The sequence below is a fragment of the Elephantulus edwardii genome, unplaced genomic scaffold, assembly GCF_000299155.1.
Source record: "Elephantulus edwardii isolate Elephantulus edwardi_28Jun2011 unplaced genomic scaffold, EleEdw1.0 scaffold00208, whole genome shotgun sequence".
NCBI lineage: Eukaryota > Metazoa > Chordata > Mammalia > Macroscelidea > Macroscelididae > Elephantulus > Elephantulus edwardii.
In genome coordinates, this window is record NW_006399958.1 from 4,116,449 (window position 1) to 4,133,354 (window position 16,906).

Below are 16,906 nucleotides of genomic sequence, written 5' to 3' on the forward strand. Positions count from 1 at the left end.
TATTCTGGGAGCTCGACCAACTCTGTCCACCCTGGGTAACCCATTATAGCATGTGACACACCAGTGGCACAGTGTTCAGTACCACAGCAACCCTAAGTTATTTCAGTTCAGCAAACTGACAGACAAGTGCTGTATCGCTTAGAAGAATGTTGTTTCCAAACACAATTAATACCAGGCCTTCAAGCCCAATAGATTTTTAAATATAAAGGCCCACCCATCAGGTCCTGAATGACTTAAACAAGAGGCTTCCAGCCCACAGTTAATTGTTAGCGAAATCCAGTTAATCCAGGCAAGGAATCAGGCCTCTCACAGAAACACAGCAGCTCTCGCTCTCTCTCTCTGTCACACACACACACACACACACACTTAAAAACAACAACACCACCAAAACCTAACCAATATACACTTTCAACTAAAACGAGAGAATCTACCCTCTAGAATCCAACTGCTTCCCACATGAGCCTCCCAACTGGTTTCCAACCTGTGTGTTAAAAAAGCAACACTCCCACTGCTTGCTAATAAGTTCCCAGCATCTAGTTCTGCTGTCAGAGAAAAACAAGTGGATAGCTTAACACACACAAATTTATTTTCTCACAGTTTCACAGGCCAGAAGTCTGTTAAAAAAAAAAAGCCGTTTAAATTCAGGAAAAGCCAAGTTCTCTGTCAGCTGGGGTGGAAGCTCCTCTTCTGTTCAGCTTTTATTTCTCATTCCAGGGAGTCTTCTGCCTGCCTGTGGCCATTTGGCATCTCTCTCTCTCTCCTACTTAATCTCTGCAGACTTCAGAAGGGATTGCATCTAAATACAACCTACACTAATCCTGCCTCGTGTACATTAACAAAGGCAACGCAAGCTCAAATGGGATTATGATCAAGGGACCCACAGGTTGATATTTACAATGTGTCAGTTCAGGGGAGGGGGCACGATGTGATTCAATTCCTAACAGTGTGCAGAGTTGAGTGTGTGCGGGTGAAACTTTGTGGGTCACAGGTCGTCCACTGAGCCCCCTAAAGCCTTAGACCGACGGATCAGTGGCGAATCAGCCCCTCTCCAACAGTGTCCTCTACTCGTGGCACATAACAACCCTGCCCAAAGGTGGACAGTCTCCTCCCGTGCGATTTTCAACCTCTGAAAGCCCAGGGGAGCGTGAGCGACCCAGTCGGCTCCGACTCCACGGGACATGACCAGCCAGTGGCCAGCTATGAAACTCCCGCTCTCATGATCGCCTCGGAACCGACCCGTAGCTGACCCTCCAGCAGGATTTCAGAGACACCGGAAGGAGAGACCCTTCGGGATGGCGCAGCTCGTTGTCACCAGAACAGGAATTTTTAAAATGACACGATTCTCTGCCCTGAGCTGCTTCTCTCTGAGAAAAGGCTCTCCGGGAAGCTTCCCGGCTCCTGGGGGCCTGAACTTCCCAAGCGTCACCCGGATCATCCTCCTGTCACGTGTTTACTGACCACCACCTGGACCACAGGTCCCTCCGATAATCGTCCCTCCTGATCAAACGTTACCGCTTCCCCACCGCCGGTCCCGACCCAAACCAGACACAGAATGCATCAGGGTCGGGACCTCAGCCTCACCGGAGGGACAACTCGCCAAAACACCCCGAGTGCTGAAAGTGAGGAGCCGGAATCCGCGTCCCGAGGCGCCCACCCGCCTGCCTGCGATCCCCGCGGCCTGCGGCCCGCCCGGCAAGAGCTCACCCGCCTCCCCGACCCGGGGCCGGACACTAAGCAGCACTCACACCCGCTTCTCTCCCCCAGCTAGCCCAAGTTCCGAAAAGTTGCCTTGACTTCCGTGAACTCCTTCCACTCACGCACTACATCTCCCTGTCCACCTACGGAAGCCCACGAGGGGCGGGAACTGACAGGTGCACGGATGGCAGCATTTCCGGCGGGGCCTTATGACGTTGCCTATGTTCGCCTACGGAAGCCGGCGAGGGGTGGGCACCACTCCTACATTTCCGGCGGGGTCTTATGACGTTGAACCCGTGTCTGCCTACGGAAGCCGGCGAGGGGCGGAGACAGCGGCGACATTTCCGGCGGGGTCTTATGACGTGTAACATCAGTAAACGTACGGAAGCCTGCGAGGGGCGGGCACTCGACGGCCTTTCCGGCGTAGCCTTATGACGTAGAACTACCCACCTACGGAAGCCGGATAGGGGCGGGCACCAATCATGCATTTCCGGCTTGGTCTTATGACGTATTACCTTTCCCCGCCTACGGAAGCGGATAGGGGCGGGCACCGTGGCAGGCGCACGAAGGGCAACAATTCCGTCGGGGGTTTATGACGTATGTTATTACGCCACGGCGCACGTCTCGCGCGTCAGGGCGGAAGTGTCTGTCTAGGAGTCAATGACCGATCATCCACGAGGTTGAACAAGTGGCCGTGGCCGGGAGAGCGTGGGATCGTGTCCTCACCCCCACTGCGCGGTCTCCTTCTTCACTGACACTGGCACCAAAGGGATGGACATTTCTTTTTAAATTGGTTTTGTTCACATTTTTTTTTAGTGAAGGTTTTTCATTTAAATAATTCCAGTGTCGTTAATAAGTTAAAGTGTCTAATCAACTTTTTAAAATTAATTTCAATGAAAGTTTACAGAGACTTTTAAGTTCCATTCATTCATTGTTGCACTTTCTCCTTGCCCACGCCTCCCCTCCAATTCACTCTTCTCCTGGAAAAGTAAAACTCTCCGTGTTATCCAAGGCCTCCCCGCCCCTCCAAGTCCACTCCACTATGCAGCCTTCGCTCTGGACTCCTGTCATGACAATAATACCTAATTACATACCCCTTTAAAACAGTTCTCTCCCTCATCTGTTTCAATGCAGTATACATCATTCCTCCCCTCCTTCTCTGTCTTCCCTCAACCTCGACCTCAGTGCCATTTTGCAACAGTGGCCCTGTGCAATATTTGTCCTTTAGTCACTGAGATATTTCACTCAGCATAATGTCCTCCAAGGTCACCCATTTTGAACAATATTTCATGAGTTCCTTGTTTTTCAATGTTGTACAGTATTCCATTGTGTGAATATCTAACCAACTTCCCCCCCCATGTGGAATAGTTTATTAATTTAATACCTCAGCACATTTTAATTGAATGTCTGCCACCTGCTAGGCACTGCCCATGGAGTTCAAAATCCAACAGTGAACAAGATAGAAAAATAAATGTTGAAGGAATTCTGGAAATGCAGCTTTAAAAGTACACAATGGAATACTATGCAGCATTGAAAAAAAGGAACTCATGAAATATTGTGCAAAATGGGTGACCCTGGAGGACATTAAACTGAGTGAAATATCTCAGTCACAAAAGGACAAATATTGCATAGGGCCACTGTTGTAAAACGGTGCATTGACATAGATGAGGGAGAGAACTGTTTAAAAGGGATATGTGATTAGGTATTATTGTCATGACAGGAGTCCAGAATGAAGGCTGCACAGTGGAGTGGACCTGGGGGGAGGGTTTGTACAACAATGAAAGAGTTTTTCTTTTCAAAGAGAAGAGTGAATTGGAGGGGAGGGGTGGGCAGGGAGTAAAGTGCAACAATGAATGACTGGAAACCCTAAGTCTCTGTAAACTTTAATTTTTTTAAAAAAAAAAAAATTATGTATGTGTTTGTGCCCCATGTCCCACCAATAAAGTGTTGTCCCTCTCCCAGCCACCACCTCTCAAGTGAGTTTCACCATGTAACAAAATTCCATATACTGATCTGGTTTTTTTTAAAAAAAAAATCACCGTATTTATTCCCCTCACACAGATTGTGTGAGTTTTTCACCTGTTCTGGTCGTAGAACAGATTAACTGCTCTGTGTGTGTGAGCACAACAGTCGCTCTTATCAACGCCTGTCCTTCGACAGGATGAGGTATCTGGCTTTCCGAGCCTCCGCACTCTCTGGCTTCCCTGGAGACAGGCTTCCACGCCATGCAATGAGGTAGACATTTCTTCACGCCCCCTTTCTGAGGGAGGTACCTGAGTTTACCCTAGGGGTTCTGGGGGACATAAAACAGGACGTAGTTGGACCCTGAGGGCACAGCCACATTGAGGACATTCAGGGGCACCACCACGTTGGCAGGGTCCACCGGGTGCCTCTGTGAGCCGGAGTCTCTGTTCTCTCCAGGGGCTTCGCTTGGAGCCAATGGCTGCCCCACGAGCACCAGGCTGACCGGGGTCTGAGAGGTCGCCGGTGGCACCTGCAGGGTCAGCGAGCTCACAGGGCTGATGCCCTGCACGTGGTCACTGGTCCTTGGGGGACCACAGTGTGCTTTGGGCACCCCTTCTGCCAGGCCACCCTCTGACAAGCCACCTGCCGCCTGCCTCTGTCTCTTGTGCCGCCTCTGATGCGAGTACAGGTTGGAGGCGTAGCCAAAGGTCTGGCCACACTCCTTGCACGTGTACAGGCGCCCGGCCGAGTGTGACCGCTGGTGGCCCTTGAGCTCCCGCTTGGTCTCGAAGGCCTTGGGGCACTGGGCGCACTGGAAGCGCTTCTCGGCGCTGTGGATCTTCTGGTGCGTCACCAGCGTGCCCTTGTGCGCATAGCAGCGGCCGCACTGTGCGCAGGGGAAGCGGCCGCGGCCCGCGTGCGCCCGCAGATGCACCAGGAGGCACGACTGCTGCCCGAAGCCCTTGCCGCACACGCTGCACAGGTAGGGCCGCTCGCCCGTGTGCGTGCGCGCATGGTTGGCCAGGTGCGTCTTCTGGTTGAAGCCCTTGCCGCATTGGCCGCAGGCGTAGGGCTTCTCGCCACGGTGGGCGCGCTGGTGGATGCGCAGGGGGCCCTTGCGGATGAAGGCCTTGCCGCACTGTGCGCAGGCGAAAGGCCGCTCGCCCGTGTGCGTGCGCTCGTGCACCACCAGCTCCGACTTCTGCGTGAAGGCCCTGCCGCACTGCGCACACGCGAAGGGCCGCTCGCCGGTGTGCGTGCGCCGGTGCACCGTGAGGTTGGTGCGCTGTGCGAAGCGCTTGCCGCAGTCCGGGCAGGCGTGCGGCCGCTCGGCTGTGTGCGCCTTCTGGTGCTTCAGGAGGCCGGATTCATAGCGGTAGGACCTGGGGCACGCGGCGCATTGGAACAGCTTGTGGCCGCGGTGGCTGGCGCGCTGGTGCTCCACGAGCTGGGCCTTGCGCGCGAAGGTCTCAGCACAGAGGCTGCATTGGTGGGGCTTCTGGCCCGTGTGCAGGACCTGGTGGTCCAGGAAGAAGGACCTGCGTGCAAAGCGCTTGCCACACTCCCCGCACACGTGCGGCTTCTCCGCCGGGCGCACCTGCCCGCTCCGGGGCCCAATGGATCTCTCCTTCCCCGGGAACTTCCTTTCGGAACAAAGCTGCTCATGGTCCTGGGGGGGAAAGGCCCTCATCCCTCCCTCAAGCCCCTCGGGCTCCTTGGCCTCCTGGCATGGACTCTGGCTGACCACTGCTGAGGCTGGGTGTGGTCTCGGGCTTCCCAGGAAAGGGAGAGGGCGGTCAGGCCGATGTGCAGTGTCCTGCCGGCCTTGAAGCTGGTGCCACTGGTCCCTTATCTCACTCTGCCCGCGTTCCAGCACACGATGGTCCCCTTGACAGGTAGCTAGGAAACGAGAAAACAGGAGTAAATCTCTCCACCCTTTGGATCTGAAAGGAAACCTTTTCATTTAAAAACGACAGCAAAAAAAGCCCCACCAAAAAGAAAAGTCAAGACAGATGCTTTCCTACCAAGTACCCACTAAAGAAGAGAGAACCATTGTTTGGCTATAAGTTGATGGAGTCAGGAAAAGGGGTTCACAAGTGGAAGCTGGGGTGAAACGGAGGATAAACCCGACACACTCTCATTAATCACACATACCACCACACACTAAGGGGCCCCCCGAGCCAGCATCTTTGGCAAAGAGTGGAAATAAAACAGGATACCAGTGTTCCCGGAAGACTGATAAAAACTGTATGTGTGTGTATATATATGTATATGTATGTATATATGTCTATATATATGTGTGTGTGTGTATGTGTGTAATTAAACGTATATAGGTATATATGTATGTATATTTGTATTTATACAGGTATAGGTCTATATATGTGTGTGTGTGTATATGTATATATGTATGTATGTATGTATTATATTTATTTCAACCTATATGCAGAACAGATCATCCGGGAGGCCGGGCTCTATAAGGAGAAGTGTGCCGTCAGGATTGGTGGAAGATCTATCAACAATCTGCGTTATGCAGATGATACAACCCTGCTTGCTGAAACTGAGGAGGACCTCATGTACTTGCTGCGGAGGGTCAAGGACTGCAACCTTCAGTATGGACTGAGGCTCAATGTCAAGAAGACAAAGATTCTCACCCCTGGACCAATTGGCAGCATCAGGATGGATGGTGAAGAGATTGAAATTGTTCACAGCTTCAGTTTGCTCGGCTCCACAGTCAACACTTTTGGCAACAGTAGCCAAGAAATAAAAAAAAGTATCACGATGAGAAAGTCTGCTATTAGGGACCTCTCCAGGGTACTGAAGAGCAATGGTGTCACTCTGGAGACTAAGGTGTGCCTGACACAGGCCATGGTCTTTGCAATCACTTGTTATGCGTCAGTGAGCTGGACAATGACTAGGGAGACTAGAAGGAGAATTGACACCTTTGAGCTGTGGTGCTGGAGAGGAGTATTGAATGTTCCATGGACTGCTAGGAAAACAAACAGATTCATCCTAGAGAGGGTTAAACCAGGCTACTCCTTGGAGGCAAGGATTCTGGGGCTTCATCTGACATACTTTGGACATGTTGTAAGGGAGGGACCGGTCCTTGGAGAGGGACATCATGCTTGGGAGGGTGGAGGGACAGCGCAGGAGGGGAAGGCCCTCTATGAGGTGGATTGATTCAGTGACTGCGGTAACTGGGACGGGAGTGTCAGAGACAGTGTGATTGGCACAGGATAGAGCAGGGTTTAGGGCTGTTGTACATAGGGTCGCTATGAGTTGTAAGCAACTCGACGGCACACAACAACAACGATGTATCTATGCATATGTATATGTATATATATATGCATATATTTATATGTGTACAGGTGTATATGTGTATATGTTGTTGTTGGTTGCCATCGAGTTGAGCACGACTCATAGCGACTCTACGAACAAAAGTCCTGGAGCCCCTCTACAACTATCAACATTTATCCAAGTTCACAGAGTTTCTGGAGGCGTGTTGTTTAGGAAGTGGATGCTTCCACTTCCTGCTTCCAAAGGTATGTATTTGTTGTTGTTGTTGTTGTTATGTGCCGTCAACATAGAGGTAAGAAATTGCACAGCAGTCTTGAAGCTGCTCTGCTGAAGGAGGGACAGTCTCCTCCTGTGGGATAAACATCCTCTGAAAACACGCTGGAGGGTCAGCTATGGGTCAGTTCCAACTCTACAGCGACACACACACACACACACACGAGACACACACACACACACGAGACACACACACACACACACACACAGCTGTTCCTATAGAATATTATCTATGCTATTTTACAGTTTCTATATTATAGTATCTTAGAGTGTCCGTGCTGTGTGTTGTGTGGTCACGCTGTGAACTGTCTGTCTCGGAGGAAATGCGTCGAGAATACTCCTTAGAGTCAAGCCTGGTGAAACCTGGTCTCACACACATTGAGCGTGCTGTCAGGACGGAACGATGGACTGACACGGTGAGCGTGATAATGGGCTTGGGCGAATCGGGGCTGGGGAGGATGGTGCCGGAGAGGCCGAGGTGCAGATCGTCTGTTCAGCCTCACAGTTCACAGCGTCACTGTGATTTGTGGTCACCTTGATGGCCCAGAACAACAACACCAGAGGAGGACACAGAGGCTGCTCGATAAACCCCTCGCGGCCGGGGACCCCCTTCTGTCACGTGAAGGGGAGCTCCCCCTTCCTTCCGCTCCACGTCGCGCTCACTCACCCGAGAGGACCCCACTCTGGCTTCCGGGTAATGCCACTGTCCACAGTGGTTCTCCTCGCTCCCATCTGGGGACTGCAACTTGATACCCTGTTTAAGAGAAAACACGTGCAACAGTGAATGAAGGGAAATCCAAAGTCTCTGTAAATTTTCATTAATAATAATAATAATAATAATAATAAAGCACCGAATCCTAGACTCACTGACTGCCTAGGGTAGAGAAACCCAACAACTAGATCGACACACAAAAGGCTTCTCTCTCAGGAATAGAATTTACCAGGGAGCTCTGGTGGCCTAGTGGCAAGAAGCTGCACTGCAATCCCAAAGGTGCATGGTTCAAATAGACCAGATGCTCCGCTGGAAAAGGAGGGGCAATCTCCTCCTGTGCCAATCAGATCTGATTTGACAGCAAGCAACAACGAAAGAGAAAGATAGGGAAGGAAAGGGAGGGAGGGCGGGAGAGAGAAAGAGAGGGAGGGAGAAAGGAAGGAGAGAAAGAATAATAGAATTTACCCACTTATCCAGGGTCAGAGAGAAGGAGAGGGGACTGAGAATCTGTCAGTTCTGAGCACCACAGACACTCCAAACTCGTTAGCGGCTAAAAGAGGGGAAGTCCGTGATAGGAGGGCGTCCTCACCGATGGACACCAGGTGGCTGTAAGTCTCTAGCATCACCTGCCGGTGCAGGGCCTTCTGAGCAGGCGCCAGGAGCTGCCACTCGTCCCGGGTGAACCTCACGGTCACATCGTCCAACGTCAGTGATTCCTGCAACACAAGGACTCTGTTTAGTGAAACACCACCCTCAGTTTGATGCGAGGGACGTTGCCACACTCATTTCCTCTGCAGAAGCCGCTCCAGGGATCCAGGGGTGCTCTGGTGGCCTGGTGGGTAAGGAGCTGAGCTGAGAAACCCAAGGCAGGTGGGTCAAACCCATCAGCTGCTTGGAGCGAAAAAAGAGGGGCAGTCTCCTCCCATGGCAATTACAGCCTCTGAAAACGCGCTGGAGACTCAGATATCAGCCGGATCCTACCGTAGGGCGCACACACCAGCACAATTATATACCTAGGTTTTTCTTTTTTAAAAAAATGTTATTTATTATTTTGTGTGTGTGTACCGTCAAATCGGATCTGACTGGTACAGAAGGAGATTGTCCCTCCTTCTCCAGCACAGCATCTGGGGGATTTGAACAGCGCACCTCTGGGATTGCAGTGCAGCCTCTTGAGCTCGCCTAAACTTTTTTGTTAATTTTTTGATTACTTTGTGTGTGTGTGTGTGTGTACCGTCAAATGGGATCTGACTGGTACAGGAGGAGAATGTCCGTCCTTCTCCAGCAGAGCATCTGGGGGATTTGAACCGCACACCTCTGGGATTGCAGTGCAGCTTCTTGCCACTAGGCCACCAGAGCTCCTCACCTAAACTTCTTATAGATAGGGGATTGGCCATGTTTCTCCCACGGGGCAGCTGGTGGATTTGAACTTTGGGTTAGCTGTGAAAGTCCTTACCAACGAGGCCACCAGGGCTCGCTACAAGAACCATGAAACAAAAAGGCAAAATTGTAATATTTCTGAACTTGTGCATCCAAAAGACGCGTGGATCCAGAGTCCGTCAACTCATGAAATCAGAATTTCTTATAATGTGTAGCAGTGAAATAAATGGTCTTTGCAACTGCTGACAGCTTTATACACACACACACACACACACACACACAAACACACGCACAGATATACCAATATTATACAGTAGCATATCGTGACATTAGACACAGCATAGCTGGGACCTGTCTAACCTCACAGGGGATAAAGGTAACTATTAGGCTCCTTCAAGCCTGACCTCTCAGAGCCAGAGGGAGGCAGACCTCTGTGGTTGCTGTGTACTGTCAAGTCATAACCAACCCATAGCTAACCTTCCAGGGCTTGTAGATGTTGTTGTGTTGTTATGTGCCATCAAGTTGCCTGCGACTCATAGCGACCCTATGTACAACAGCCCTAAACCCTGCTCTGTCCTGTGCCAATCGCACTGTCTCTGACACTCCCATCCCAATTATCCCAGTCACTGAATCAATCCACCTCATAGAGGGCCTTCCTCTCCTGCGCCGTACCTCTACCCTCCCAAGCATGATGTCCCTCTCCAAGGACCGGTCTCTCCTCACAACATGTCCAAAGTATGTTAGACGGAGCCTCAGAATCCTTGCCTCCAAGGAGCAGCCTGGTTTAACCCTCTCCAGGATGAATCTGTTTGTTTTCCTAGCAGTCCATGGTATTCGCAATACTCTTCTCCAGCACCACAGCTCAAAGGCATCAATTCTCCTTCTACCATCCCTAGTCATCACCCAACTCTCTGATGTGTAACAAGTGATATCAAAGACCTTGGCCTGTATCAGGCGCACCTTAGTCTCCAGAGAGACACCATTGCTCTTCAGTACTTTGGAGAGGTCTCTAACCGCAGACTTTCCCATGGCAATGGGCCTTTTAATTTCCTGGCTACTGATGCCAAGACTGTTGACTATGGAGCCAAGCAAACTAAAGCTGTGAACAATCTCAGTCTCTTTACCATCCATCCTGACACTGCCAATCGGCTCAGTGGTGAGAATCTTTGTCTTCTTGACATTGAGCTTCAATCCATATTGGAGGCTGCAGTCCTTGACCTTCTGCAGCAAGCCCTGTAGATGTTAGATAGAAAAAAAGAGTTGAGAGCAAGAGAGAGAGAGAGAAAGAAGCTGGTACCAAGAAACGAACAGGTACTTATTGGGTGGTCTGAGAGGGAAGCCAAGTGACCTCATTCGGAGAAGGTCAAAGTGGTGCAGCAGTCAAGGGAGGTTTCTTTTTATAGGGGTTTTAGGGAGGACTAGGGAAAATGGTATTTTGCTCCAGAATTGGGTGTGGGCTTTGTGACCAGGCCCAGAGCTGCATCAGGATCTTGTTATCTGGTGTGGTCACCTTAGACATGATCAGGCCTGGGGGCACCAGCGACATTCTCCCTGCAGGAGAGGCGGTCAGTCACTCGGGGAGGGACTGGCCGCCCATCTTTCTCCTGCCGAGCAGCTAGTGGGTTTGAACCCTGTACCTTTGAGTCAGTAGCACAATTCCTTGCCATTAAGCCATCAGTGCTCCCTCTGGTAGACAAATCTCCACCCCCACACTTTTCATTAACTCTGACGGCAGCTGTCCCAGGAACGGTACTCTTCTCTTCTGGGTCGTTTCATCTGTGGCAAAGGCCACAGAGAACCCGCGTGCTGTTCTGTCATGTGTATGAAGAGGCCGAGTCTGGTGTGACATCAGGACCAACAGCGGACAAGCCGGTTCAAGGACCAGGAGGCATGAACATGGCATCTCCTTTCTCCTGTGAAGAGCTGTCTCGACGACTCCCAGTCTCCGCAAGGTCCCGTGAAGAGAGGCTCCTCGTGGCCCTGTCCATTCTGCCTGGACTCCTGCCTGGGTTCCCACACCAGCTCCGCCTCGGGGCCCCTACTGGGCGGTGCCTTCCTGCTGTCACCTGCACCAGCCTGAGCTCTTTTAAGAGGTTCCTTCCTTCTTCCTCCTCCTCTGCGGCTTCTTTCTGCTTCTCTCCTGGCTTCCTTCTGTCTGGCAAAGTTCTATGGGGATATCTCCACCTCAATTTCAAGGTACAGATATAAACAGAGGGAACAGTCCTCCTTAGGCCTCGGACACGTCATTTGCATAGCAGGAGTGGTTAGGTTGCAAGTCACCTCATTTGCATAACCTGGTGGCCAATCAAGTTGCATGCAAACCACAGGGCAGGATACAGCCCAGGACCAGGCAGAATGTACTAACCGAGGGGTTTACAACTTACCCTGGAAATGTCAATCAACCTGGACAAGCACAAAAGATCTTCAAGGGGCATACACGATGGGACAGGTAAATCTCCAATCTGTTTCCTCATGAAGCTGAATTCCAGGAGAATCTACTGTCCCGGAGTCACTGCTGACTCCCAAGGATCTCCTTCGACTTTCCAAGGCTGCAGATCCCAACAGGAACAGCCGGTGGGTTCAAGCCAGAGCCAAACACCACCTTTACCCTGGTAACATGATTCCTTGGGGCGACGCCACCAGGGCGCCCTGCTCTTCTGAGTTTTAAATCCCTGATCCTGAACTCTATAAATGTACAGAAATGTTGGGAGTTCTAGAACAGAGTTCTGTACAGAAATGATGGTAGACATAGAAGAGAGTTCAGGTCTTTTGTGCAAAACTCACTGAGTCGCATTCAACTTGATGACACTTAACCACTGCTAAATGAAACCAGTGCTGATATATCTGGAGGAACATTCTTCCACTTTGTACATCACTCTGTAAATGTGCTGTATGAAGTAACCTGGGTTTGCTGTGATGCTGAACCTTGTGCCACTGGGGTATCAAACGCCAGAATGGTTTCCCAATGTGGACAGTGTTTGGTGGCGCTCCCAGTTGTAAAACAGGTTTGGAAGCAGGAGTGGCATCCACTTCCTAAACCACATGCCTCTGGAAACTCTGTGAACTTGGAGAAACAATGATAGTTATGGAAAGGCTGTAGGTTTTTTGTTCATAGAGTCGCTATGAGTCGCGCCCGACTCAACGGCAATCGACAACAATAAGACATTGCCTGACACTGAAGAGAGTTAATATTTCTCTTTCCCATTTCTCACAACTCAACGGCAATCAACAACACCATGTTGCCTGATGTTGAAGAGTTAATATTTCTTTCTTTCCCATTTCTCTACTTCACAATGTGTCCTTTTCCAAATGAACCAAACGGGTACTTTAAAGGAGTCTACACTTCCTTTAGGGAGCAAAAGAACATGTTAAGACAACAGAAAGCTCACCTGAGCCATGAGCCTCTCTCTGGAATGTTCTTCTTGGGGTGCAGCCAGCACCTGCCGAGTTCTTTGTGTTTTCTGGATCAGCTCTAACATCTGTTCACACAATTCCCGTCTCCAGTGGAGGGACTGTCTTGAGAAGACTCAAATTCTGGAGCCACCTCCTCCTTCTCTTCCTTTCGACTGATTCTCCTGCTGCCGACCCAGGACCTGCAGGCTGGAGGGGAAATACCCGTGAGTGGTACAACACTTCCAGGATCCTGGTGTTCGTGGCCAAGGTCCTCAACATTGAGCGCGGACGGCCCCTCTGTTTGGTGACCCGGCACAGTTTACGCCCGTGTACAAATGCGATCATGTTCACCCATGGTGGACAGCGTTTGGTGGAGCTCCCCGATTAAAACAAGCCTGGAAGCAGGAGCGGCATCCACTTTTAAAATGGTTTGCCTCTAGAAACTCTATGAACAGTGCTCAGGTCTTTCATTCATAGGGTCGCTACGAGTCATCTACGACTGGACGGTACCTAACAATTAAAAGAAGATACAAAAAAAAAGGCAGAGAGACAGGCAAAAGATGTGTTTTCAAGAAATGACACATAGGGGAGCTCTGGTGGTCTAGTGGCAAGAAGCTGCACGGCAATCCCAGAGGCGCACGGTTCGAATCCACCAGATGCTCTGCCGAGGAAGGAGGGACAATCTCCTCCTGTACCAGTCAGATCTGATTTGACGGTGCACACACACACACACACACACACACACACACATAATAAAGTAAAAAAAAAATTACACACAGACACACTCACTTCCTAACTTACAGGTGGTGCCTTCTCTGTGGGTGTGAAAACACAAGATGCTCGGAGAAAGATGGGCCATCTGTCCTGTGCAACTTCTACCCTCCAACAGCCCACAGGAGGGCCAGCGATGAGTCAGTTAGGACTTGCAGGCACTAAGCATGTGAACTTCCTCTAGCCCTGTCCTTGTTGTTACAGGCTGTTGAGTCAAAACCAACTCACAGCTGACTCTCTTTCAGGGGCTGTAAATCACACGAAACGTCCCATACACCCCCCCCCCCAGAGCTGGTGGTAGATTCGAACTGCTCACCTTTGAGTTGGCAGTTCTAGTCCTTACCCACTGGCTTACCAGAGCTTGGGAGCTTGGGGGGGGGGGATTAAATATAAGCTCTACTTTACAACACAGAATCATCTATGTCTATATAATTGTTTTCTAGAACTTTCAATTCATAGACAAATGTGACTTGAAATACACATGGCAAATCGGTGAAGCCTCCAGAAGATACGTTTCCATTTATAGCCTGGGGACATAGTTTAAACAGTTTAATACCGATTGAAACAACAACAAAGTGGATGGATATTGCTTTAAGCAATCACTCACTACCACCAATCTGTGAAAGTCAAGCAAAAAGAAAAAGATACATTAATAAAACAAATGAATAATAAAATACCAAGGGGGAGAGAGACACAATATCCGCAGCCTTACACCTAAACCAGCTGCTGCATTATTTTATTTTATTTTATTTTTGGTATTTATTCATCAGGAATAATAATTAAAAAAAACCCAAAAGTTTTATTAAAGATTGAAAATTTGATACATTTTACAGAAACTTAATTGTGATGTACATACCAGTGGTGACACATTATTACTATTTTGGGGCTGGGGTGGGGTGGGCGGGGTGAGATCTTGTGATTTTTAAGAACCTGCTGGCGAGAATTTCCTTGTCTCCGGCATACTCTGATTGTATCATAATCATTTTCTGCTGTCGCAGAGGATGTGAATACATTTAAGGAACTCACAGGATCCCAGTAGCACAAATTGGGCTTTGGCAAATCGTGTATTTTGTGTATAGAAGGAATTTAAGAAGAAGTATTACTTATTTTCGTATTGTATTTTAACTGTTTCTCTGATCAAAATTTTTTTACTTCCTCCTCCTCCTCTTCCTCCCCACCCCCCTCCTTTTCCAATTCAGTATTTGGAGTTGAACACTGTCTCTCAATCAGATCATCTCGATCTTTTTTTTCTTTTACGTCCCTTCCCCCCTCCCCTCAGTCCCATATCTCGGTCATAAATATTGCATTATCCACACTTTCAAACTGTGTATTTTCTTACAATAAAAAATGATGGAGAAAAAAAAATACCGATTGAGGGCTATCCTGCTTGCTGGAGGAAGTGTAAAAGTGTACAACCCTTCTGAAACCACGTAAGCATTATGGGGGAGGTTAAATGGGAGCTCTCGTGCCCACTGGGATTTGCACTGCTGCGCGCCTCTCTGGGGGTTCAAATCCATCCGCAACTCCCAGGAGAAAAAGATAGGTAATCTCCTCCACGTCACTCACGGCCTCAGAAACCCAACAGTCAGTCAGCTGTGAGTCTGTTCCCTCTTGAAGGCAATGAGCTCAACTGTCATCAGAGCTCTGTATAGACTGCCCTGAAGGTTTGCTGAAAACAAGCTGATCCGATACCCAGCGTGTCTCAACAACGCTGGCAGCTCCCAGGAAACCAAGATTATGGTAAAGGGAGGGAGAGAGAGAGCTCCCAGGGCAAGCGCGGGGAGAGATCTGCGGCATCTTAAAAAGAGGTCATCCTTGAAAAACAAGGAACTCATGAAATATTATGCAAAGTGGATGACGCTGGAGGACATTATGCTGAGTGAAATAGCTCAGTCACAAAAAAAAAAGACAAATATTGCATAGGGTCACTGTTGTAAAACAGGACTGACATCAGGGTTGAGTGAAGGCAGAGAGGGAGGAGAGGAATGATGTATATATACTTCATGGAAACAGATGAGGGAGAGGATTGTTTTAAAGGGATTTATGATTTGGTATTATTGTCATGACAGGAGTCCACAATGAAGGCTGCACAGTGGAATGGACTTGCGGGGAGGGATTGTATAACAATGAAAGAATTTTTCTTTCCAAGGAGAAGAGGGAATTGGAGGGGAGGGGTGGGCAGGGAGAAAAGTGCAACAATGAATGACTGGAAACTAAGTCTCTGTAAACTTTAATTAAAATTAATTTTTTTTTTAAAAAAAAAGAGGTGATCCATCAACTTGAGGCAATGACTGAACCATGCCATTAGCATCATGCATGGAAAGTGATTTCACATCTTGAGTTCGATCAATGATGTGACTCAGTGCATGCAGGCTCCTGTCCACCCTGCCTGGACTGTCGAGGTTATAAAACTCTCCCCTGGGGGGGACCTTCGGGGAGTAGCCCCGACAGCTAAGGTATTGCAACACCTGAGCGCCTTAAGGCTGTAGCGCCGCGCCCTAATCCCCTGCACCCGATTGGCTGATCCGCAGGGCCTGACACCAAATCTGCCCCTAATCCTCGTTTATCCACACCAAAGGGGAGACAGTTACTTAACAGGACCGAGGAGGTAACAATGCGACCCGGGCGGCTGCACCCAGGGTCCCAACCAGAAGAACCTGCCCGGCCAGGTGGACGCGCGCTCCCAGGACGCAGGATCCAGCAAAAAAATACCCAAAATAAAACATTCCCAAAACTTCTAGAGTTGTCTATTGGGACGTGAAAAGGAAAAAGAAGCACTAAACTGGTTGCATGCAGGTGGATCCCGTGTTTCAGCGTCCCCGTGGGGCGAAGCAGAAGTGTCCCCCCCGTTTCCAGCATGTGGACAGGTCACCATTCCCCGCGTCCACCTCCCGCCTGCATCCCCAAGTCCACTGTGCACCAGGTGACCTCGGTCCCGAGCACCCACACTCCTCGTAAAGGTGGAGATACGCCGGGTGGGAAGACTTGACAGCGCGATCGCTGCCCAGCGGCCGAACAAAGGCGCTGACCCCAGACCCCTGCCCAGCCCCACGGCCGCCCCTCCTGTCCCCCGACCTTCGGCCCCGCAGCCCCGCCCGAGGACCGCACGCGGCACCGACCTGGCTTCGCTCCGGAACCGCCGCCAGACTTTCCCCGGAGCTCGGACTTCACGAAATACTCGGTTTATCCTGTTTACCCGAGCGGAGTCCTAATCGGCTTACGGGGGCCGGCGAGGGCCAAGGCGCCTTAAGTTGGGCTGACAGCCGTACTTCCGGCAAACATGGCCGCGCCCAGGTCCTCGCTTAACAGACGCGGCCATGTTTGACCATCTGCCGTACAGCGTGGCTTTCCCTGCCCCCTCCACCACCAGCCCCACTGTGACGTCTGTTACCCCTCACGGAGACCCTGTAGGAGACAGGAACCTGG

General features: G+C 50.2%; 1 protein-coding gene across 1 annotated transcript; it reads right to left on the reverse strand.

Moving 5' to 3' along the window:
* Positions 1-3,979: 3,979 nt before the first annotated feature.
* On the reverse strand, positions 3,980-10,862 carry LOC102846326 (zinc finger protein 630-like). The gene is made up of 4 exons (XM_006897388.1): positions 10,827-10,862; positions 8,464-8,655; positions 7,762-7,981; positions 3,980-5,559 (listed from the first exon to the last, which is right to left on the reverse strand). The coding sequence occupies exons 1-4, from the start codon at positions 10,860-10,862 to the stop codon at positions 3,980-3,982; spliced, it is 2,028 nt and encodes a 675-aa protein (XP_006897450.1).
* Positions 10,863-16,906: the final 6,044 nt, after the last annotated feature.